This window comes from Squalius cephalus (genome assembly GCF_949319135.1).
Source record: "Squalius cephalus genome assembly, chromosome: 21".
Lineage (NCBI taxonomy): Eukaryota > Metazoa > Chordata > Actinopteri > Cypriniformes > Leuciscidae > Squalius > Squalius cephalus.
The window spans coordinates 11,678,963-11,705,705 of NC_137142.1; the positions used below are offsets into that span (position 1 = coordinate 11,678,963).

The 26,743-nt window shown below is 40.4% G+C and overlaps 1 protein-coding gene across 3 annotated transcripts in view; it reads right to left on the reverse strand.

The window, feature by feature from the left end:
• ttc7a (tetratricopeptide repeat domain 7A) overlaps positions 1 to 26,743 on the reverse strand; it is a 91,035-nt gene that overhangs the window by 61,335 nt on the left and 2,957 nt on the right. For all 3 annotated transcript variants that reach the window (XR_013819517.1, XM_079855035.1, XM_079855036.1), the window contains exons 2-5: positions 10,726 to 10,912; positions 5,679 to 5,842; positions 3,598 to 3,766; positions 218 to 348 (exon numbers count right to left, since the gene is read on the reverse strand). Coding sequence is in view for 2 of the 3 variants with exons in the window: in XM_079855035.1 (XP_079711161.1) it covers positions 218 to 348; positions 3,598 to 3,766; positions 5,679 to 5,842; positions 10,726 to 10,912 (651 nt within the window). In the remaining variant the exon portion in view is untranslated. The remainder of the gene's footprint in view (positions 1 to 217; positions 349 to 3,597; positions 3,767 to 5,678; positions 5,843 to 10,725; positions 10,913 to 26,743) is intronic.

Consider the following 26,743-nt stretch of genomic DNA (forward strand, 5'->3'; position numbering starts at 1 on the left):
AAAAGGTCTTATATTCTAAGGTTCTGAATCTGCATACACACAGAACATTTAGAAATGCGAGACAACCCGACCCCAGTAAGGAAAAAGTCAGTGCTTGTAAAAGTTGATTGTCTTTTTTTATTTGAATCACGCAAACTGAGATACTTAAAATGCAGTGAGACACAAAGTGAGAGATAAACACATTCTGTGTGAACCCACAGACTTCGCACACACAGACCTTGTCAATCTCTTGCAGATATAAAAGGCCAGCATCACAGGCCATGAGGTAACAGGTCAGGCATTCTTCCTCTCTCTCAGACAGTCTAACACGGGAAGCACCTGACGTAGACTGATGGTCCAAAGACAAACCTGGACATTTATGGAGAACAATTAGGTTAAGATTCACTTTATAGTAATTATGGACAATGACTGTAAGAGAGAATGAAATATAGTTCGACAAAGAAGCCAAGACATGCAATATACACTTAGCAATGCACTACATCTCCAATTACAGTATAGCTAATTAGACTTAATTGGACATGCGGAACAAGAAATAATCTCTGTTTGCTACAGTGTCAATTCTTAATCAATATGTGCCAGTTAATCCTTATAATTGAGAAAAACACAAGTGCAAAAATAGTTTTTCAAACGAACAGGTCTTTTTAAATGACATTAGTGGGACTTTTTATTTATTCAGTCAGTCTTGAACATGGAGTCTTGGTCTCATCCAGTGCTTCGGCAGGGCAAGATGCAGAAAAGTCATAAACAAACAAATCTATGAATCTCCTAGACAACATGGAGGAAGTCCTATTAAACAGACCATTTTCTGAATATAGCAAACAACCAACGACTGTGGCTGACATGCTTTGCCATCTCAGATTTACAGAGACTGCTGCCCTCACTGAATTTCCCAGAAGTCACTAGTTCCATCCATATATGAGGAAGTACACAGAGGAGAACAGAAAAAGAGGAACTACACAATCAGGACAAATTTACCACACAACTACTCTTAAGAACAGTTCCCCATTTGTACAAATGCGAAGAGAAGACTTGTAGACAGGGACCAAAATTAAGACTCATCAAGTGCCTAATGCAAGTGAAACTGGCTTTGATAAGTATATAAAACAAAACTGAATAAGGAAATGCAACATAATGATTAGATAGATAGATAGATAGATAGATCGATAGATAGATAGATAGATAGATAGTGTTAAATGTCTATGGAGATGGTGAAGAATGTCCTTCATTAGTTAATCTATTAGTAAACAGACAGCAGTAAATGAATGTAATCCGGGATCATTATTGTTATCATTACTATATATCACTATTGTCAGTCAGAGCGGAACGGCTGTCACAAGCTCTGCCTGCTGAGTCTCTCGAGGGACCGATTCTGGGTGGGTTCTGCTTCCTACGCAAGATAAGCTAATATTACACTTTCCCAGCCTACTGTCTGAAAATATGTGTTTGTGAGTGAACATGTAGTGTGGGTACAGATGGTGGGGTCCATGTAAAAAGCAGAAGTGATTCTAACTAGCACTTTTTAGTTACATTTATTCATTTCATTTAGCTGACGCTTTTATCCAAAGCGACTTACAATTGCTATATATGTCAGAGGTCACACGCCTCTGGAGCAACTAGGGGTTAAGTGTCTTGCTCAGGGACACATTGGTGTCTCACAGTGGATTCGAACCCGGGTCTCTCACACCAAAGGCATGTGTCTTATCCATTGCGCCACCCCACCCCACCCCACCCCACCCACACCACACCACCATTGAGTAGTTAACTTTACTCAATGTCTTAATTGTTAAAATCTAGTAATCTGTAATATTCACATACTATGTCTTTTTTACTCAGAAAACCCAAGTTAAGATTAATTGATTTGTTTGAGTACTATTTTATCAAGCAAAAAAAACAAAAAAAAAACAAGGTTTCTGAGGCGGGGCAATTCTTAAGACTTTTCACTCATTTCCTCCACTTCTGCAGTTATTTTTCATCTTAAATGTTCAATTGTCAATACAACTGAAAATTTTGAGAGAACATCACATAAGCTGACTTCATAAATTGATGTTGATTTTCCTAAAATTAATCATTATGGTGATCAGTGTTCCATTTGATTGGGCACTTGTAATTCTCTTCCCATTGATAAAGCGATGCAACAAGAAATCACAGTAATTTGAGTGATATACTATATCACTATCACTATATACTATATACTATACATAACTATATTTCATGTCAAATAATGATCTTTTAAAATGTTGTTGCTAAAACTTAGGTCATAAACACCTTGTGAAATTTTAATAGGGTTGATATAATCCCTCTATATTTGTGACAATATCTTGCAGTTGACCATGTGAGTCACACACAGCCTTGAACATTCAGCATGCAAAACACAACAATGGTAACAATTACATTTTGTTTGAAGTAAATCATCAAGTATTCTCAGTTATTTTTTAGTTACTAGAACTCTAGTTTAAGTGAACTATACTAACTAAGCATTTGTCAGTACATCATACTATTCCTATTTCACTTGTTTTTTTTAAGGCAATCGGTTTGCATGTTTTTTTAAGCAAGTCTAACTAATTAGATTTTGAAGTTTAGAAATAACTAGTTGTTGTACTTACAACTTTTGTTTCTAAAAAAATATTTAGTAAAATGTAATACCAACATTACATAATTGGACATAGTTAAGCATAACCCTGTTGGTTTGAGGATTTTTAAAAACTAGATAATTTTGTATCATGTCACATTTATGACATGAACAAATATACTTATATTAAGCATTCAATCTATCATAAAATCTATCATAATCTACCATAAAACAATCTAACATACTTGATATGTGTTCCTTACTGTGGGAGTATCATGGTACTGATGTTGACAGGTGTTAAATATACTTTTTTGTACTTGTAAGTAGTGTGAGAGAATGTACAGTATGAGAAAATAATGGAAAATGAGAAAATAATGGACATTACACAAACACAGGGTGAGTGGGATGTTGGAAAACCCCTTATTTAAATGATAACTAAATATAAATATGTAAGCTTCCCTGTAGACAATGACGTAAAACCTTCCTCCTTGGTTACATTCTATCTAAGGATATGTATGATATGTAAGAAAAGAAATATGCCTGCCCACACAAACTGCACACTGTGAATGCAATGCAGACTTTTCTTTCACTGTACACTTTGGCTTGGGTATGAATCCAATAAAATCATGCCTGAGGCAAATACTCAATGGAATGGAGCAATGGAAATGACTTGATAACTCTATAAATAGACAACTCTTGTATTTAAATTGCTCTAGCAGTTATAAGACCTTATAAGGAACATCTGCTTTTAAATTTAGTGAATATTGGACTGAAAGTCACTCATGGAATTAGTGTAATTTATTTCTCCCAATTAACTTCCACTACACCTCATGAAATCTTAGAGAACACATTTTTCACAAGATTAGTATTGCTGATTTTAAAGAGGTTGCGTCAGCGTTACAGGAAGCTACATACAGCACATATAATTAGTTGAACATTTAGACTATGTTAATTGCCTTGTCACAACTTAATTATACAATAATGAGGAAGGATTAATGAGCTATTAGTGATTTCTCAATTACTCGTACCTTTGATGACAAAGGCCTCTGCCAGCATGCGAAGTTGGTAGACAGGCTGCTCGTGGCGGGAGAAATCATCAACACCCGCTCTGGCACACATGCCCTGGGCGTCCCTGTAACGTCCCTGTACGTAGTGCACTTTAGCCAGCAGTAGCAGAGCTTCATTCATGTAGTGCGGCTACAGGGGAAGAGTCCAGAAATCACACTGACGATTAGGGCTGCACAATTTAGGGGTTAGTTGCAATTTTTCAGGAATTTGGCCAACATATTGTGATATATCAATGTAGTTACAAAATAATAAAAATAATAATTATTATTATTATTGCATTACTACTACTGCTAAATAAATAAAAACAAAATATCAAATATTACTGTATTATTTCATTGTAAAATATTTTTGAAAATAATATAATAATAATAATAATACTTTTATTTTACATTACAACTGTAAAATTACAACACTAATATTTAAGGCTGTCTCAATTTCCGAATGTTAAACCATGAAACGGTAACACTTTACAATAAGGTTAATTAGTTAACATTAGTTAATGTATTAACCAACATGAACTAACAATGAGCAATACATTTGTTACAGTATTTATTAATCTTTGTTAATGTTAGTTAATAAAAATAGAGCTGTTCATTGTTTGTTCATGTTAGTTCAGAGTGCATTAACTAATGTTAACAAATACACCTTTGATTTTAATAACGTATTAGTAAATGTTGAAATTAACATTAACTAAGATTAATAAATGCTGAGGAGGTATTATTCATTCTTAGTTCATGTTAACTAAGGTAGTTAACTAATGAACCTTATTGTAAAGTGTTACCCACAAAACTTTTATTACGACGGAAAACCACAGGGAGCCCTTATAGCTTCCTCTTTTGTTGATAAGTGCATCTCATTAAAAGAATGCGAAGATAGTTGGTGCATGTTGCATTGCCAAATGCATGTTAAAGCAACCCAAATTGACAGCGGATGCAGAGATGTGTTCATGTGGAGCAGCATTTCCTGTGAACCAAACCATACTGCTCACGTGTAAATGAACAGAGGGCCGCATTTCACTCTGAAACACGCAGCGTGAATATTTATTTAATCAAATCGCAGCCTTTGCAATTTGATAATCGCACTTAGCCATATCGCAATTTAGGTTTTATTTTGATTAATTGTCCAGCCCTACTGACAATCTAAAGAGAATAAATATTTAGAAGTCATGCAAGCACTACAGGGATTTTGCATCCCTATTCATTTCTTCTAACAAGGACCAAAAATAAAAACTAAATTTAATCTCACCAAATATGAATATCATTACATTACATTATAAAATATCAAACTATGCAGCATTAATTACTTTGCTAAGACACCTGTGTGAACTTGAGGAGAACTGACTTCATACATGACACCACTGTTTTCTGCAGAGCTGCTTTATAACTCATTTTGCAACCCAGACACATTGCAGCATTAAACTGAAATGAATCAACATCTACTGAATTGAGATGTAAAACGACACTACTGTCTTCTGTAGAGCTGCTTAAGAGCTGAATTGAACTTACTTTATTATTGATGAACTTTGTTATTGAACTGAATTGAATCAACACTAAACTGACTGTACATTGTTAAAAGCGCTACATAAATGAAGATGACTTGACTTCAACTGACGAATGCCACCATTGTCTCCTGTACAGCTGCTTTGTCTCATATTTGACTTAGTTAGCATCATTGATTGTTATTTTCCTGTTTATCACTGTGAAGCTGCTTTGAAACAATCAGTATTGTATAAAGCATTATATAAATAAAGGTGACTAGACTTGACATCCACTAAAAATCAGCAAAGCACCAGCTGATAATAATAATTGCAAAAAAGGAAAAGTTAAGTTTTAACCAAAACCGTAGCAGCCTTGTTTGCAGATCCCTATCGGCTTAATAGTTGTTCAATTAATAACTGATGTAATTTTAGTGGTTCACAATACAGAACTGAACTCCCAAAAGTTCTTCTGATATCCAGAAACCCTTTCTTCTCTTTCTCAGAGATGCTTAACGGATGATAGACTTGAGAAACAGAGAGACTTATGTAGGTGCCGTGCCAGACCTCCAGGAGTCCTCTGCAAAGGATGCCGTCGAGGTGAGCTTTGGCTCGGGCTAGTTTTGGCTGTGAATGTTCAGTCAGAGGCGTAGAATTCTTCAGCAGGGTCATGTTCTCCAGCAGACATTCTTCCAACTGAGCTTCAGCCAGCAGCAGCGTCCTGTAATCATCTACAGACAGAGAGAGAATCTGGGCAAAGGTTGAAGAAGAAAGACTAGAACATAGAGGTGTGGCGAGATATTGTGCCACGAGAATCCATGAACAGCAATATTAGATTGTTTTCTAAGGGTCCATGATATACAGTGCTATGCATAAGTTTAGACACCCATACTAAAGTTGACTAAAAAGAGGAATAAAAAATCATCTTTTGGAAACTGAACTTAATGCCTTAATTAAAAAAATTAGGAAAAATCCAACCTTTAAGGACACCAATTTTCTTTGTGAATGAATAATGTATCGTAAATAAATAAATGTTCTTCCTTAAAATACAGGGTGCATAAGTTTGGACACCCCTATGTTAAATTCCCATAGAGGCAGGCAGATTTTTATTTTTAAGTATTTTTTTTAAAAATTTTTTTAGGATACTATGCATCCTGATAAAGTTCCCTTGGCCTTTGGAATTAAAATAGCCCCACATCATCACATAGCCTTCACCATACCTAGAGATTGGCATGGTTTTATTTCAGTTAGCCTAATAGCTAGTTTGATTTGCATTGAGAGATGATCTTATGGAAAGTACCCCATGCCAATCTCTAGGTATGGTGAAGGCTATGTGATGATGTGGGGCTATTTTAATTCCAAAGGCCAAGGGAACTTTATCAGGATGCATAGTATCCTAAAAAATAAATAAAAAATAAATACTTAAAAATAAAAATCTGCCTGCCTCTATGGGAATTTAACATAGGGGTGTCCAAACTTATGCACCCTGTATTTTAAGGAAGAACATTTATTTATTTACAATACATTATTCATTCACAAAGAAAATTGGTGTCCTTAAAGGTTGGATTTTTCCTAATTTTTTAAATTAAGGCATTAAGTTCAATTTCCAAAAGATGATTTTTTATTCCTCTTTTTAGTCAACTTTAGCATGGGTGTCTAAACTTATGCATAGCACTGTATATTAAAACCATTTAAAAATCACAATATAGCATTACATAGTTCTATCATTTATAAATCTACACTAACACACGAGAATACATCAGTTTGTTTCTAAATATGCAAACTGTTGTTCATTTCAAAATAAAAGTTTAAACCCTCGCTCTAGGTTTGCATGTTGTTGTTGAAGAAATTACAGTGGCTGTAGCATTTCTATCATAAACAAGTGGCCAAATATTAAAGATTAAGTGCACACCTGAATTAAATGTTGTTTGGCCAATATTAAGCAAGGATGATCATGCTGTAAAGTGTAACAACAACAATCACACCAAGTTGGCGTCGTCTGCAGGCATTTGTTATAATACATATTGTACATAGGTTGATTGTTTATAATATTACGTATATTACATTGTTTTTTAACAGTGTTGTTCAATAAAACCATAAAATGACTTGTTTTTGATACTTTATGTACAGTACAGGTCAAAAGTTTGGAAACATTACTATTTTTAATGTTTTTGAAAGAAGTTTCTTCTGCTCATCAAGCCTGCATTTATTTGATCAAAAATACAGAAAAAAAAAAGTAATATTGTGATATATTATTACAATTTAATATAATTGGTTTTCAATTTATTATACTTTAAATTATCATTTATTTGAATTTTCAGGATCATTACTCCAGTCTATCACACGATCCTTTAGAAATCATTCTAATATGATGATTCATTATCAAAATTGGAAACAGTTCTGCTAATTAATATTTTTTCATAACCTGTGATACTTTTTTAGGATACTTTGATGAAAAAAAAAAAAAAAAGAAGCAAATGTTTTAAAAATAGAAATCTTTTGTAACAACAATATACACTACTGGTCAGTAATTTGGGGTCAGTAATTTTTTTTCTTTCTTTTCAGCAAGGATGTGTTAAATTGATAAAAAGTGATAGTAAAGAAGATTTATATTATTAGAAAAGATTTTTTTTATTTTGAATAAATGCAGTTCTTTTTAACCTTTTATTAATCAAACATATTAGGCAGCAGAACTGTTTCCAACACTTGAATGAGAATGATTTCTAAAAATCATTGAAAATTCAATGATTTGCATCACTGCAATCATTGCTGAAATTCAGCTTTGCATCACAGGAATAAATTATTTTTTTAAAGTATATTCAAATAGAAAACTATTATTTTAAGTTGTAATAATATTTCACGATATTACTGTTTTTTTCTGTATTTTTGATCAAATAAGCGCAGCCTTGATAAGCGTTATCTATATATAAGCAAAAATATAACAAAATCGTAATCGTTTCCAAACTTTTGACCTGTACAGTATGTATGTAAACCAATAATTATTGTCTCGTTGTTATAATATATGTATTTTAAGTCATTTTAAAGGATATTCAAGTCAAGACACCTTCATTTATATAGCTTTTTTACAATACAGATTGTTTCAAAGCACCTTTACAGTGATAATAGAAAGCTAATGCAACAAATATTGTTTTGGTTATACAGCCGCTCTAGAAGAAAGTCATTGTCCAGCTTAAGTAAGTTTTTGATTGACTCATTTCCGTTGTAAAAATCATTAGTTATTAACTAAAAATACCTTTTTTCCAGTCATATTTTGTCAATGAAGATTTCTTAAATATAGTGTTTATTAAAAATACCATCTCGTCTCGTTCTTGTGAACCCAATATCGTGTACTGTCTTGTCTCGTGAGCTAAGTGTATCGTCACACCCCTACTAGAACATGCTTGCTGTTTGCTGATTATGGTAGTGTATCTTCTTTGACTTCTTTTAAGGGGAAAATCCTCACCAGCATCACGTCTAGAACAGGATTTTGTTGAGAAATTACTGTGATTTTTCCTCCAACATTGGACTTTATCGCAACAGAATGGCATTCGTTGATAAACACGTCTAGATTTCATGCTAATCTACAGCTGCATTCTGATCAGGTTTAGAGAGTCACGAGTGTTTGTTTTAGATGAAATATACAGTCCTACAAGGAGGTGCTTCAAAAATATTCCCTTTGCCTTCAAGCATATTTCGTATAAACACTGTGGATGAGGTGTTTCCTGTTTGGTTCAATCTCTCACTCCCCACGGAATCCAGACTTGTGTTATATGTCAAGTTTAGGTATGACATTTTCCCCAACAAAATATTAAGTAACTACAGTATATCACTTTGTAAAGTAAAGTAAAAATACTATGTTCTGTGGCCACCTTTTACTGACTGAGTTTGTTTCCCCACAGGGTGTTTGCGGTGGCGAAACAAGGCATGCTGGGTCAGAGATCTAATTTGGACAGTGGTGGACAGACACACACACCTCCTGGGAGCGCCATGTGTTAACTTCTAGATTACTGCTGTTGATTTAACAATGAACATGGCAGTTTAAGCAGTATGTTTACTTTTTACCATGCTTACCTTTGTAAAATTGAGAAAGTGAGAGCGACACTGTTTTTTAAAACTAAAACTATTTTCATTTATATTTTTCTTCTGTAAAACACAAGTTTTGTAAAAGTAATATAGTGAAATATTATTAGAATTTAAATTAACAATCAATTTTATAATATTTTTCAAAATGTCATTTATTCTTGTGATAGTGAAGCTGATTTTTTTAGCATCCGTACTCCAGTCTTCAGTGTCACATGATCCATCAGAAATAATTCTCATATGCTGATTTGGTTATTTAAAAACATTTTATATTATTTTCAATGTTGAAAACAGTTGCCCTGCTTAATATTTGTTGTGGAAACTGTAATGCATTTTTTTCCAGGAATCTTGAATAGAAAGTTCAAAAGAACAGTATTTTTTAACAGAAATCTTTTGTAACATATTAATAACATAATGGTCTGTCACTTTTGATCAATTTAACATGTCCTTGATGATTAAATGTATTAATTTCTTTCAAAAACAAATATCTTATTGATGGTATGCAAAAAGAAGCGTGTCAAATTAGTTTACAAGTTCACTATCCCTAGTTAAATAGTTAAATTCTTTCATCATTTACTCACCCTCACATTGTTTTAAACCTGTTAGAATTTATTTCTTCTGCTGAACACAAAAGATATTTTGAATAATATGGCTAACCAAACAGTTGATGGGCCCCATTGACTTAAAAATATACTATGGACGTCAATGGGACCCATCAACTGTTTGGTTACTGACATTCTTCAAAATATCTTCTTTTGTGTTCAGCAGAAAAAAAGAAACTCATACGGGTTTGGAACAACTTGAGGCAACGTGAATGATGACAACATTTTGAAGTTAACTATCTTTAACAACACCAGAGTGAATTAAAGTTATTTTTACGTGATCTTAGGTCAAAGAACATCTGGGTCAAAGGACAATGCCAACAGTAGTGTGTCTGGGAAAGTATTTATAGCCTGCTACTATACAGTACATAAATATAACGGTGGATAAATACAACATCAAATTCAGTACATACCCTTAAGTAATTGTATCAAGTGAGTTTCACCATCTGCACTTTCATTGACAGCCTATATATGTCATTTGTCACCAGAAATAGCCAACAATCATTGAGAATTAACAGCTTACTGTTAAATAAATGTCAGTGTGAGTACCCACAGAAAAATAAATAATAAAAATAATACAGGTTTGGGTGAGTGATGGTGAGTAAATTATGATACTATGCCTTTAAGTCGAGCAGCTTCTACCTGTATTAACTAAAGGGTGTGTGCAAGCACTGCATTTACATCTCTGATTCACATGAGTAACTGGCGTTATACACACAGTCTCTCTCTCTCTCTCTAAAAAGTGTACTGACAAATCAAATCTAAACCCCAAAACAGATGTCTAAAAAAGTGAATGTGAGTTTCTGTGACTGATATCAGAGCACACGGGTAAACATGGGCAGAGTTTAACAGAAAGGTGCAAAGTTCATGCGGAACAAGACACACTCATCACTGCTGGCTCTCTTCTATTCTACTGTGGCACGCGCACTTACCATCGTCATGCAGGCGCGCGGCAGTGAGCTGCTCCACTAAAGACGGTATTTTGTCCCAATGACAGTCCGCTCGGCAGCGCTCGACCTCCGCTTCCAGGCGGTACTGAGAGAAGGAGAGCCGCGTTGACATCCCGACGCCTGCGTCTCTGTGACCGCGCTCCGCCGACACCAGAGGAGTGACTGCAGACTGTCAACGACAAACTCACTGAGCATGTGCAAACAAACATTAGAAGGCTTTGCCCATTTCAGGGACTGCAGAATATTGATCATCCCCGTTAATAATTCAATAAAAGTTAAAACATTATTATTCCTCTTTATCTGCTTGTATTAAAAAATGTCCTTCAGTTGCACTTGCACCGAACGTGGTAGCCTAAATTACATACAATTTCACATAGGCTAGCGTTCCCAATTCCCACACATTTTGATTTAATTTTACATTCTAAATCTCATCAGCATCTCTTTATATTAGATAGGCCTATAGCTACATTTCAAAGAAAATTGAAGAATATCGCGATGTCGTTATTTGTGGATAAGCAACTGAACATCATTCAGGCATCATTCAAACATTTTATTTTATAATTTTAACGACATAGAATGCATAGGAAATTTAGAAAATGTTGATGTCTCTTATCTACATATTTGCATTTTAATTGGATAAAAAAAAAATGGATAACAGCTAGGGCTGGGCGATATGGCCTAAAAAAAAAATCCCCGATTTTTTCACAAAAAATTCGATTTACGATTTAAACCGATTTTTTTTTCTTCCCCTACTTAAAATCAATCTGCAGATGACAAAGAAATTGTTCAAAACAATTTTTAACTTTATTTTGTTTTGATTTTCCCTTCTGGGATTTGATTTGGATTTTCCCCTTGGGGTTAAAGTGCAATCAGAAACAACAAGCCAAAAAGACAAGATGGCAGGCCCTGCCTTTGTAAACAGTGAAAATGTAACATAACATAACAGAACAGAACAGAACATAACATGAAATGGGTGGATTGGGATTGGTGGGGAACGTGAAAAAAAATGTACATCACAATAAAGTGTATTGTGATTGTCAAAACATTTGGTAACTAAACAGAATTGTATTAAGTTTAGTGACAACACAATGTTTACATGGTACAATGACTGGTATGCTACTGTTTTTATTATTGCTTTCACAATTTCAATTCAATTCTTGTGATTTGATCCTGATCTTGATTCAATATCGATTCCTTTGGATAAATACTAGGTACAGTAGATACATGTTAATTTAAAGCCCTGTCAGCTGGCATTATTATTAAAGGTTAAAAATAACATCTCAAATTAAATATAATGCATTTTTTTATAATAACAAGTTCAACATTATAATATTTTAATGATATAGGTAAAAATATAATAAATATGTAATATAGTTATCATATTTAGCAAAATACTACTCTCTACAGCAATTATTTTAAAGTCCAACTAACGTGCTATGGTCATTAATGGGCTTTCCAGAGGTAAAAGTAACTTTACGTGACATATTGTCCTCTAGCTGTTATTATAGACCTCTTTCCGCAGTTGAAAAACACAGATCGATCGATTTTATTTCATTTCGGTAAGTTGAACTGTATCTTTCAAATTACCTATTGATCATTCGTGTTTATTTAGCCTACTATTAACTAGTAGTAAAGAGTAACAGTCAGCGATCTGTCAAGCGCCAAAACGGTGTTTATTGTTTGAATTTCGTAATTAAATCGACAGAATCTGGAGCTGAGAATTTGTTTCATAGCAATAGTAACCTTCTCTGTCTTGTCTGTCGGTGTCAGTGTCCTCTTTGCTTCGCGATTTTTCTCTGCGTGAGAAAATGGATGTGTAGCGTGAGAGCGTGTAAAAAGTGACGATTGCGTGAGTCTCACGGTGAATTCGTGAGAGTTGGCAGCACTGCGGATTCAGTTTGTAAGACTGTATATTGTTTTTTGGCGGGTGTGTTTGTGCTGCCGCGGTCTTGCCGTGTTGTTTGTGTATCTCTATGCCAAACGCGCGGGGGAAGAGCTGAGCCCGTTCGGAGCTACGGGAGCCCAGAGGGGAGCGTCGGCGAATGTTAAAGAGAAAACCGATTTTCATTCAAAAAAATCGACGTAAACTGCACATTCGAATTAATCGATAAAATCGATTTATCGCCCAGCCCTAATAACAGCGTCAGCTTTAAATCCATGTCAGTATGGCAGTAGCCTAACAAAATATTTGTCAAGCAGACAACAGATTCTTAAACCTGTTAAATAGGCCACTGCAAATGAATGATCTACACTGCTGGAAATACTAAGCTTTAGGCTATGTTTATTGTTATTTATACTAGTGAAATGTCCCAGCATTCTTGGAATGCATCTCGTTCAAACAGATTCGAGGACCAGAACTAATTAAGTGTTAGCAAATATACATTTATTCAATAATACTATTGGCGATATAGGCCTATTTATGTTAAATGTTTGTGTTGTTGTTAAATTGAGCCTATATTTCCACTGTAATTAGCAAAGAACATCTCTCTCATCCTGGGCAGAGTGGTCTTCTTCTCTCATCTCCATCTCTATCACCTTCTCTCTTTCTTTTTCTCTCAGTATCCTATCTTCCCTTCCCAAAGATTCTCTGTTTGACTTTTTTTTTTTTCCGTCTATGTCAGTGAAAAAAACTGGTCAGTCAACTGATATTTATGTTTTATTAATCATTTTCTCAAGACAAGTTAATTTACTGAAGGCTATCAAGAAATCTATATGTAACTAAGCTTATTAAATTAATCCACAGCATGTGCACATTCTTTTTCTTTTCTTTTCTTTTTCTTTAGCCACGCCTCATCTGTTAGGGCAGGCCACCAAAATATTCAAACAAACATAGACCTCTATAGGCTACACTGAATTATATTTGTCTGATTATCTAGACTTTTTTTTAAGTCGTAAAGTGAGCAGGATATAGGCATATTAAAATGTAGCGCATGGATTCGGCAGGGATGTATTTATGATACTAAGCTGGGCAGCTGGTCTCTGAGCCCTCCCCAGCTCTACAGCGCCCCACACATATCCAATGTAAATCTGTGGTGAAAAATGGAACTGCAGGGGCATATTTCAGACGGCCCTGTTTCATGTAAACCGCTACAGACCAATAAGGTATCAGTCTGCTTCAGCTATGTGTCTGCATCAGGCCAGTAACTAGTTGGCATGTTCTTCCTACGTGGAGTAGCATATTAAATTAATTAATTAATGTCTTCTGCTGAAAACAAAAGAAGATATTTTGAAGAATATTTCCAGCTTCTTCTGGTGGAGCAACCCAATCCAAGCCAGCAGAGCACTGACGGAGACTGAGGATCGACTGCATCATGCTGACATCGTTGGGACAGTAGCTCTGGGCAGGCTTGGACTGGGTTGATCCACCAGAACGAGCTGGAAAAAAAGCTGACCCAAAAGAATGCCGGGGCATGGTGCAGAGGGAGGTCCGTAAAGCAGAGAAGGAAACCTGGCATGTCAAGGCTGTTGCCATGAAAAAACAGGGTAGCTGGACAAGGTGGGAGGGCATACGAGAAAGGGCCCTGACGAGGCAGGACATCTGGACCATGGAAGGACATCGGATTAAATTTGTGATGTGTTCTGTCTACGATGTCCTGCCTACTCCATCAAACCTCCATATTTTGGGGATGGGGGATGGCAGAGAGCCCCAGCTGCACACTGTGTGGAAAGCCAGCCAATCTTGAGCATGTCCTTTCAGCATGCCGGTCAAGCTTGGCAGACGGGAAATTTACCGTTACACTTATCATGACTATTACAGATGTGACAGTCCGGTGGGAATACGGTCTGTTTCCCACCGGACTGTCACATCTGTAATAGTCATGATAAGTGTAACGGTTACCAGCTGTGCCCTTGAGAGCCACCAGAGGGCACTCCTCATCAGACTATTGTCATTCCCTCACAAACTACATCTCCCATAATTCTCTGCCTGGACTCATCGTATCCACTCATTGTATCCACCTGTATGTCATTACCTTGTTAACTCACCCCATATAAGCCTGGTTTTCTCATTCATTATCTGCAAAGTCTTGTTAGTTGTTTACACTGCATTTCTGAGCGTTCGGTCTGTTTTTCATGTGTTCATGGTTGTCTTGATTCTCTGCCTGTTCCCTCAGATTTCTCTCTTTGCCTCAGCCCTTAACTGCTATTGTTTGCTTGTGCATGACCCTTGCCTGGATTTGGACTACGATTGTGGACAACCCTTTAAATGAACTGCATTTGGATCCTCATCCTTCTTGTCTCAGAGCAGTTTGTGACAGAAGACTTCGCCAAATATGGATCCAGCAACTGAGTTAGTCCGCATGCGACAAGGTAACCGCACCCTCGAAGAGCACATTCATATTTTCCTGGACATTGCAAATGTTTCTGAACTGCCAGATTGTGCTCTCATCAACTTTTTCTGTTTCGGGCTTAACCGTCCGCTCAAAGACAAATTAATCCATGATGCTCATTGAGGGTCGTACAGTGACTTTTTTTATGATTATGCCCTGCTTTTGTGTGGTTCCTCCTTCACTGTTAGGGAGGTTGAGGAGGACATGTCCCTTAAACATTTTGGGAGGAGGGGCATCACACTTTTTTGGCCCCCTGAAGCGTCGGATCCGCCCTGGCCCCCTGAAACGTCAGCGCCTACTCTGCCTGCTCCGCTCTGGACACATGCTCTACCTTGGACGCCTGCTCAGCCTGCTCAGCCTCAGTCTCCAGGCCCTCTTCCGTTTCCATTCCGACCTTCCATTTCGTCAGGACAGGAGAGAGCACTGCAGCAGGACGGAGGAGCAGAGGGGTCCTGGCCTCAGCAAATGACTGGGAGATGCGGGCAGACCTGAAGAAGCAGCTCAAATTCCCAGATGAGATAGCACACACTAGCCTCAGACCAGATATGTTGTGTTTGTTTTATGTTTGTTGAATAAAAATGACTTTGGTGAATTATGGGCGCGACTTCCGGCGCATCCTGTCCATAGACTGTAAAAAAAGAAAACTGGTGTTTTCCATGGTCACGGTCATAAACAGTCTATGGTAGCGGTGTCTAACATTATTAGACACCAACATGTTGCTATGGTTATCATGTTCTCATGTTGCTATGGTTACTATGTCATTCATCGCAATTTCATTAATCACAGGACTAAAATTTAGCGTATTCACTCCCATATTTAAATGCAGTTATCACTCTTTATAATTTACAGTGTGAACGTAACCACTGGTCCTCTAGAAGCATGAAAAACAAACTATTTAGATTGTCAATAGTGCTCCCTTTAAGCCATCACTTACTTACCGCGTTCTGCACTCTCCCTAAAACTTCTGTGAATTCTGGATGACCGCCAGAGGCAGTGTAAACACTATGGATAATCGCTGCGCCAGCTAAGATAGGTTGAGTAAATATACCAACAAGGTCACGTTGCGTGACGTATGCTGAGCCCTGGAGGATTATAGGCTACAGTAGCTCAGCAATCTACCTCGGTACGCCTTTCTCGCGCATTCCGAGTGACTGAGAACTCTGGCGGTCATCCAGAATTCACAGAACCACAGTTACATACGTAACTAGCGTTCTGTTTCATTCTTACTGACCGCCAGAGGCAGTGTAAACACTATGGATGACACATACCAACATAGTCATGAGGAATGCCACCCACCTGATGATTTAAGGCCGCTCCAGAAGAACCGCAGAACTAACGGCATGATGAGCAGCAACGTTGACCTTATAAAACCGGGCAAACGTGCATGGAGAAGCCCAGGTTGCAGCAGTGCAGATATCCACCAGGGGAACTCCTCTAAAAACAGCCCATGAAGATGAGATGGCCCTAGTGGAATGGCAAGTTAGTCCACAGGGCAAAGGTCTTCCTGCTGCCTTGTAGGCCAACGTAATTGTCTCCACTATCCAGTTCGACAACCTTTGCTTCGACACTGGAGCACCTTTCTTCACACCACCATAGCAGACAAATAGCTGGTCTGACTGTCTAATCTGAGCAGTAGAGTTCACATAATATTTCAAGGCACGGACAGGGCACAAAAGTTGGGCACTTGGATCAGACTCTGAAGAAGTCTGAAAAGAGGCCAGTTCGATATGCTGATTTATGAACTGAGGAAGAAGAACCTTCGGAAGAAAAGAAGGATTTGGTCGTAGAACCACCCTGGAGTCATCCGGTAACCAACGCAAACATAGTTTGTCAACAGACAGTGCGTGCAACTCACTAACTCGTTTTGCAGTAGCAATAGCTAACAAAAAAGAAGTCTTCAAAGACAGCCATTTAATGTCAATGCTTTGCAAGGGCTCAAACTGGGGTGAGCCCAGGAAATCAAGCACGAGTGACAAATCCCACACAGGAAAATGAGGATTCCGAGCAGGGTTCAGACGGCGTGCACCCTTCAGAAAACTGCAGACAAGACTGTGAGAGCCAAGAGAAGATCCACCAACTGGAACATGATATGCAGAAATAGCAGCAACGTACACTTTCAGCGTGGAAGCTGCTTTTCCTTCTTCCAGTAAACGTTGAAGAAATCTTAAAATACTCGGAATGCCACACGTTGCAGGAACGAGTCCTTGTTCCTCACACCATGCAGAAAAAAGCTTCCAACGAGAAGCATAAGTCTGCCGTGTGGAAGAAGCCCTAGCATTAGAGATGGTGTGAATAACAGCAGGATCACAATGCTCCAGGGAAGGGTTTAGCCTAATGGCCAGACCCAAAGCTGCAGACGAGCCGGGCTCGGGTGCCAAACACTGGCCTCCAGTTGGGAGAGGAGGTCCTTTCTGGAGGGAAGCTTCCAAGGGTTTCCCGTCAGAAGTCTCAGCAACAAAGGAAACCATGGTCTGGCTGGCCACCGAGGTGCCACAAGTAACACTCTGTGTTTGCGCAGGGAGATCCTGTGCAATGTCTCCCACAACAGAGGGATAGGAGGAAACGCATACAGCAGGCAGTTCGGCCATTCGTGAGACAGTGCATCCTGGCCCAAAGGACTGGACACTTCTGTCCTTGCAAACCATAATCGGCAGTGGGTGTTCGTCTCTGAAGCAAAGAGATCCACCTCTGCTCTTCCAAATCTTAGCCAGATCTCCTGGACTACAACTGGATGAAGCCTCCATTCTCCTGGATGTACTTGATCCCTGGAAAGAGCATCTGCTGTCTGGTTGCATACTCCTGGAATATGAGCTGCTCTCAGTGAAGCGAGTCGTGGCTGACACCATGTCAGAATCTCGTGAGTCAACCGTAGAGACCTGCGGGATCTTGTGCCGCCCTGGTGGTTCAGATGGAACACTGTTGAGGTATTGTCGGACCGAACGAGAACATGGCGGCCTGCCAGAACCGGCATGAAGTACTTTAGGGCCAAAAACACTGCCCTCAGCTCTAGCAGGTTGATATGTTCTGTGGCCTGGATCGGTGTCCAACGCCCGCAAATACCTCTCCGATTCCACGTTGCCCCCCATCCTGTGAGGGAAGCATCTGTTGTGACCAACTCCCGACGAGAGGAAACAACACCCAGTGTCACCCCCGCCTTCAGAAACTCTAACTGTCTCCACCGCTTCAACGCACATATGCAACGGTGAGAAATGATAACCAGTCGATGGCGGTGCCTGGTGGGATCTAGCCGCAGACTGTTGTTCCATAACTGGAGTGGTCTGAGGTGGAGTAGACCCAGGGGGATCACCACAGTAGCCGCTGTTAACATGCCTATCAGTCGTAGGACCACCTCGTACTGTAAAGACACTCCCGGGCGAAAGCGAGCCAAAAGTTGCAGAATGTTTGTCACACGTTCCTGAGACAGGGTGGCAGACATTAGACAGGAATTCAGGGTCATTCCTATGAACGTAGTGGTCTGTGATGGAATCAGACGGCTCTTTTTCTCGTTCACAGAAAACCCTAGCTTCTGCACATGACTCAAAAGCATTCTGGAGTCTTGTACTGCCTGCCGCTCTGTTGGGGCACAGACAAGCCAGTCGTCCAAATAAGGAAGGATGCGCATACCTCTCATCCAAAGAGGAGACAGAGCTGCGCTCACACACCTTGTAAAGACGCGAGGAGCAAGGGAAAGGCCGAAGGGTAGTACTTTGAATTGGTAAGCTTGATTCCGAAAACTGAAACGTAGAAACTTCCTGTGATGTACAGCAATTGGGACGTGAAAGTATGCGTCTTTCAGGTCGACACTTACAAACCAATCGTCTGCAGTCACAGAACGTCGGCTGTGCGCAGCATTCGAAAAGGAAGGACCTTCAGGAACAAATTCAGAAACCTCAGGTCGAGAATTGGACGGAAACCACCGTCCTTCTTTGGAACAAGAAAATATGTTGAATAGAACCCGTCTCCCTGAACGAGGGGATGGACCTTTTCTATGGCTCCTTTCTCTAACAGTGAACGAATTTCCAGAGAGAGAGCCTTTGCGCGAACCGCATCTCTGACAATTGTAGGAACAATTTTTGAGAATCCGGGAGGCCGACGTCGAAACTGTAGAGTATATCCCCTGCTCAGAGTCTCCAGCACCCAGGGGTCTGCTGTGTTTGATCTCCAGTACTCCAACTGATCTATAGAAAAACGATCGACCGCCGGCCTGACTGTCTCAGGCTTTATGTGTGCGATTTTTTGTGTTTGCGGGGGGGCGCTGACGGGGTCCCCCTGGAAATGGTCGATGAGGTGGGCGAAAAACTCTTGCATCTCCAGGAACACGAGGTCTTTGAGGGGGCTGTGACTGAGGTGTAGCGTGTCGTCGGAAACGTTGCTCCATTGGGGCATAGTGCTGTCGGGTCTGAACCGCTGGCATCCTAAACGTAGGGTTGCGCTGCACCTGTGTTAGTTGGCGAGTGGCTTCAGACAATTTAACTCTTTTTTCTAACAGTTCCGGAACATTTGGACCGAAAAGATGCCCGGGAACAAAAGGAAGGTCTCTCAATGTCTTTTTACAGTCCTCCGGCAGTCGTGCTTGGGCAAGCCACACCTGACGGCGGGCAGCCAGAAGCGTGGCTGTTAGATTACCCAGTTCGCGGGTCACATGGCCTGTAGTCAACAGAGCAGTTTGCAGAAATTGTGAAACCGAGGGATCCGCATTTGCCGGTTCAAGCGTACTGGTGGTAGCAAGGAGTAACTGGCCGATTGTATTTTCTGCTCGGGCAATGTAGGCAACTGACTCATATGCCTTTTTAAGTAAGGAATCCGTACGACCGCATTGCGCACTGGGACATCGTACGTTCCCACGTAGAGCCTCATCAGGAGACACCACCAAAGCTGCCACAGGCTGCTCAATTTCCGGAGCGCGACCCACCCCGATAGAATCTGCTCCAGCCATGGATGCTAGCATTCGAGCAGTCTTTGGGCGCCGCTTAGGCGGACCAGAACCGGTGAGAGCATCTGAGAATTCAGCCACAAAATCCTTACATGGTGGCATGGCAAAAGAGGTTGAAGCTGTGGTCTGTCTGAAAAACACATTTGTTTGGGCAGATTGTGCAGGTGACTCATCAAGTCCCAAACGAGCAACTGCCATTCGAAGCACAGCCAAAGTATCATCGGAGGAGGGCTGGGCCTGTCCAGACGACTGAACAGACCCCCCACTAGACCCCTCTGCTGCTGGGTAACCAGTGAGAACAGCCTGAGGTGAAGGTTGTGCAGCAACCTTCAAAGTATCCCCATGATCGTGAAAAAATGAATCTGAAGCACTTGTAGAAAGCACATCGAACTCAGAATGATGGGAAAAACAAGGGGAGACAAGAGACTCTTCCCGACTTTGAACATTTTCATCCTCCTGTGTCATCTTTACAGGCGGAGCACATGTGACAGGCTGAAGCGAGTGAAGCAGGCGTTTCAGCTCCGCCATCTCAGAAGAAAGTGCCGATACCGTCATAGAAAGTGAGCCTTTTTCAACATGTGAATGTACATCGTCTCGCGATTTGGCCTTTTTAGATGGGAGGGGAGCACCAGCTGCCGCCGAGGCACGGCGTTTTCGAGTGCGCGAAGGGGCTACATCTACCTGCCCAAGTTTCACCGTTGAATTAGGGTCTAACTCGGCAAGACGGAGCTGTCGTTCCGACATAGGCAAAAGGCTACAGTGCATGCACGGGTCCGTGAGAGCCTCTCGCAGATGTTGAACGCCCAAACACGACGGGCAGATGTCATGACCGTCGTCAGGGTGAAGATGATTAGGGCACAGCTTACAAGCCATTGGGAAACCAGTGGCGATCGAGCTGTTAGCCATCATTACTCGCTAACACCCTCGGTGAACCGTAAGGTTAAGTTAAGCGGAATGAAAATAATAATAAATAAATAAAATAATTACCTCGGTGAACCGACAGGTAATATTCAACAAGTAAAAGAAAATATTAAGCGTTTAAAATGGTCGGCGGATAGAACCGAGGAACCATAAAGGTAAAATGCATTCGTAGGAAAGAAAACAACACTCCGAGAAAACGTTACGTTAGATCAACGGGAGACCGTTAATATAGGTGCAGTAAACACACGCCACCGGATTGCACCGAGAGGCACAAAGTGTTACCGATAAAGTGATATAACTCACCAAGTGTTGTAAAGTAATCCAAAATCTTGTAGATGCGCGCTGTCACAGCTTGTGAGGACGAATCTCGCTGCTCTAATAAGCTGCACTTGACAGCGCGAAAATATCCAATCCAATACAATGAATAGAACCTATCTCAAAGAGGCGAGAAAGCGAAAGAGGTAGATTGCTGAGCTACTGTAGCCTATAATCCTCCAGGGCTCAGCATACGTCACGCAACGTGACTTTGTTGGTATATTTACTCGACCTATCTTAGCTGGCGCAGCGATTATCCATAGTGTTTACACTGCCTCTGGCGGTCAGTAAGAATGAAACAGAACTGAAGTTGTCCGTGCTGCACAGTGAATCTCTTATTTATATTGCGTCTAGACTTTGTTGTTTATGAGGGGATTTGCGACAGTATAAAGCTTGTGCTGATTCTGAACATACATTTTGAGCGAATTCTCTGCATGGTGACTCTAAAACGCCTCTGATTTGCCACTGTGTTCATGCACTTAATATACATGTCTGTGATTGGCTAAAATGCTCAACGCTGAAACAACACAAGTAGTTTTGTTTTTGAATAATAATGTGTCCTCCAGTTCCCGGACTCGACTGTACTCGGAAATGTTTCCGAGTCTAAAATGTCCGAGTCCGTGTCAAGTCCGAGTACAAATTTATCAGAGTCCGAGTTCGAGGACCCCAACTCTACAGGTTACCAATGTGAAGAAGAGTGGAGCATTTGCTTAGGCTGTGGACTGATCCAGCTATACTCATAACTGCTTTGATAAAGAATGATTTAATGCTTAGCCTTTAAAAAGCTATTGGGTGCTATTGCTAGCAAAAAGTTTGGTAGCTAATACAGTTTAATACAGTAGTTAAGTTGTGTGACACTAAAGTACATGAAATTGAATTGGATGAATGAATATATGAAATTGAATGCCTGAATCATGTCATGGAGCCATATAAAAATTCACTTTTAGATGACTTTATTAGATCATTTAAAGCTACACTGTGTAAGATTTTCTCCCATCTAGCGGTGAAATTGTATGACTACCAACTGAATATTACTTTCTAGCCCCTCCCATTCCTAGGGTGTTTTAACTCCTACGATGGCCGTATTATTCCAGTCGCGAATAATCTCCCCCTTGCATTTGTCACAGTGCCACTGAGTGTAAAAGCGCGAAAGGCGAAGCTTGAATTTCCAGGTATGTCCCTCTTTGGCTAATGTATTTTCAAGATGAAGGCGCAACACGGCTGCCACCATTTGAGCTTCTCGCTCGTATGTATTCTGAATGACAGATTCTATGCTTACGAGAATACTTGATTAGTTGGTGGAAGTAATTACACAAAAATGAGCACATATAATTTTGAAAGAACAAAGTGTTTTGTGCTAAGAATCAACTTAAAAAAATACACAGTGTACTGTAGCTTTAAAATGACTTCATTCCATGTTGAAGGTACATGAACAAATTATATTCCAAATGGTATTATATATGGTACCAACAAAACCTGATTGGATTGGTTTGGTTTTGTTAACTCTAAACTAATCCTGTAACCCTGAGTTTGTTCAACGACCATCATGGTACAGGCCCCTGGTCTCCTATCCTGGCAAAGCTTGTATTGGTCCAAGTTGGTCATTATTTGTTCAAGCAGCTGGATAACAAGCCACAATGCAGCTGAACCTTAAATGGATAGTTCACCCAAAAATGAAAATCATTTAATCAACCTCATGTTATACCAAGACTGTATGACTTTATTTCTTCTGCAGAGCACAAAAGAAGATATTTTGAAGAATATTCGCAGGGGTGCTGCCAGAGTTTTGAGCCCCCAGGACAGTTTATTGCCTTGAAATCGTGGTCCAATGACCAATTTTATTTTTTTTTACTTTTCTGGGGTTCTCAGAATCAGTCATCAGTTGGGTAAACTATAGTAGTGAACAGAAGATGACAGCAATTACAATTTTTGTATTACCATTTGCTCCAATAAAAAAAACTAAAACAATAGCATTTCCATGACTTTCCAAAAGAGGGAAACATATCAAGAGATTGATTAAAGCAGTCAGAAGGAAGAATAATGTGAAATTTACCATCACTCCTACTGCCATTGTATTCGAAACACTCAAGCAGCAGTGTATAGCATTATAAATAATATATACATTTTTAAAAAAGATGAAAATATGTAAAACTGTACTAGATTTGCAATGTTGCTAACTGTGGTTCCCTATCAGTCGCTCACGTTCGACGTAACGTCCCTATCATCTTCGAGTGTCTATAGAACGAGCCAATGAACGTTGGCGTCCGTGAATCGCGTCACGCGCCCCTCCCCACAGCGCGGGTATAAACAGGAAGCGGGCACACACACACGTTGTCTTTCACTTCAGAGCCGAGAGGTTATTTGACTTCACGAGTGCTGCAAGAAGAGACAGTTGGAAAAATTGTTGGAAAAATCTTCTAACTCTGTTCCAGCGTTGGTGTGACGCCGCGAGCTTATAGCTCACAACTGCTGTTCTCACAGCATTATACTGTGTGTGTGTCGGTATCGATGGGTGTTCCCTGAGTTTATACTCACTACAGCCGCAGCTACTCCTAGTTGCCTCAGCACGGAAAAAAGTTTTATTTTCTCTTTTTTGTTTTCAACTGCGTGACCATGCTTCCTTTTCAGGATGTCATTCCGCTTGTGTGTTTCTGGGTGAGGTCGTTCCCTGGCACCAGCAGACGGCCACAATAGTTGCCTCTCGTGTTTGGGCATTCAGCACGCTGAGGCAGCTTTTGTATAGTTCATGTATATAACTATACATTGTATAGTTCATGTTCCCATTGCGGGGATATGACTATGGCAGCGTTAAGATCAAGACTCGCTTACCTCAAGGGAGGTGCTGTCCCCTCACCTACAGTATGTCCCGATCTAGTGTCTATTCTGGACCTCAGAATAGGCGCTTGGCCAGGGTTATCTGAAGATTACCGTGAGTGCTTCCCCGCCGAGGCAATCTCTGTGGGCCCCTCACACCTCACAAACATCTCCCTCCACCCTTAAAGTGTATGTTGCCGCTATCGCCGCACATCACGATGCAGTTGAAGGTAAGTCGCTGGGAAAGCAGGACCGATTGATCGTCAGGTTCCTGAGGGGGGTGAGGAGACGATCTATACCCTCTTAGGATTTGTCTCTGGTTCTTTCGGCACATTTCAGAGACCACCCTTTGAGCCTTTGCAGTCAGCAGAGTTAAAAAGTCTGTCCTGTAAAACAGTACTCCTGGTTGCATTGGCCTCCATCAAGAGGGTAGGGGACCTGCATGCATTTTCGGTCGACGAATCGTGTCTAGAATTCGGCCCGGCTAACTCTCACATGATCCTGAGACCCTGGCCCAAGATTCCTACCATTCCCTTCCGGGACCAGGTGGTGAACCTGCAAGCGCTGCCTTCGGAGGAGGCAGACCCAGCCCTGGCTTTTCTCTGTCCAGTTCGCGCTCTGCGTCTATATGTGGACAGAACGCAAAGCCTCAGGACCTCAGATCAGCTCTTCGTCTGTTATGGAGGCCAGCAGAAGGGTTTAGCCCTAACCCTAACCTGGCTGATCCAGTTGAGTTCCCCACTTAGTTCGCCTTGAGTACCTCCGCACCCCTTCGGCAGTCAGACGTTGCGGAGCGTCTGACGCCAGGCCTAGTGCTCGTATGCTTGTGTAACTTGTGCTAGGCTGGGTTCCATATGTGCCGATCCCTGCGGCAATCCCAAATGTGTATTCTTCCACGATCAGCTCCCGTTCCCTTGGCAGAGTCCGCTCTGCCATCACTGTTCGGTGTAGCCTCCCCCTTCTCAGGCTGGAGCCACCACAGTGACATTCTGCCATGTTGCACTGCCCCTAACCGGCCATTCCATATGTGAATTCTCCACATGGTACCTCCCTTCGGGCAGGATGTAGCTTTTGCAGCGTCCCTCTCCCCTGGAAAGGCACGATTTCCCAGTGTTATACAAGAGTTCCACTGTGTGGGGTATAACGGAACAGCAGCTTGAACTCCCTCTACGCAGCCAGTTGGGGGTCTGAGAGTCTTGCCAAGGGCGCTGGATGTGGCAGCAACCGTGGCGTTTTCCATAGGGATTACGTTACGTCGAACGTGAGTGACTGATAGGGAACATCTCGGTTACTAATGTAATGCTCGTTCCCTGAAGGAAGGAACGGGAGACGTAACATCCCGTCGCCACCATTGTTGACCATTGCTGTATGGCCATCATGATCTCGGCTCCTCAGCGAAAAACAATGTATGTGTGCGCCCGCTTCCTGTTTATACCCACGCTGCGGGGCGGGGCGCATGATGCGATTCACGCACGCCAACGTTCATTGGCTCGTTCTGTAGACACTCGAAGATGATAGGGCTCCCTGAAGTGACCCCAATTACGTCGTCACGTCGACGTTACGTCTCCCGTTCCCTCCTTTAGGGAACGAGGGTTACAACCGAGACAAAATGCGTTATCACTGTTGGTGAAAAGGGTCCACTGTATGGACCAAAACCTAAAACACGAGACATTCTTAAAATATCTTACAGTCATAACAATTGGAACGATATGACGGTGAGTAAATGATGAATGAATATTCATTTTGGGGTGAATTATCCCTTTAAGGTGGTAGGACCAACTTGTAGCTGATTAGAGGATAACAACCATCTTGTACAATGTTCTAAATCACAGTTAGGCTACCATGATAAAATGTAATACAGACTTAAAAAGAAAGAAGACACATTAAAGTAACATTTTCTGACAGTGTAATAATAGCCTTTGTGCATATTAAGACAGCAAACACCATTTAATGGGCTGCAACATCATGTGGGCCAACAGGGATGTGTTAAGAGTCTGCTAAGACCATAAACGTAGTTTAACAGTTCTTCTTTCTGAAGCAAAGCCTTGTCCTTGACAGCTATGTCCTATTTCCCTGAAATGAAATCCCTTCACTGCTAGATGACTAAATCTATTTAACCGATTAAATCTTGTTAACTATTTGCAGGGCTTGTTGTAATTGAATTAGGCCTATCAGATCAAGAGAGGGAGCTGCTTCCATATAGTATGGAATGAGACAATGGCTCTGTCCGAAATCGCATACTCTCTTGAGTAGGTACTTATTTTGAAAAAGTATATAGCCTACTTCACGGCCACTTAAAAGTGTGTGTAGTGTGAATGTAATCCAGACATACTACATTCGCCATGCTGTCATTATCATGTGATACCAGTGTCAGTTGTATCGCTTTACTGCCATTTACAAATCCTCTCACATGGTCTCATGGGATAGTAAAGTGTCAATAAAATAAAATAAAATACACATTTCAGTTTTTCAACACACATTTCAATACACGGTTAGTTTTGCCTACTTTTTTATAAGTACAGTGATTTCGGACATACTCTACTTGTCACATATTGTTTTTCGTCTTCTATACAGTAGGGAAGTATGCGATTTTGGATGCAGCCCAAGGCATAAGTCTGCTTAGATGAAAATACTTACTAATTTGATGCAAAGCACCTGCCACAGAATGCAAATGCCAATGAAATGAGAC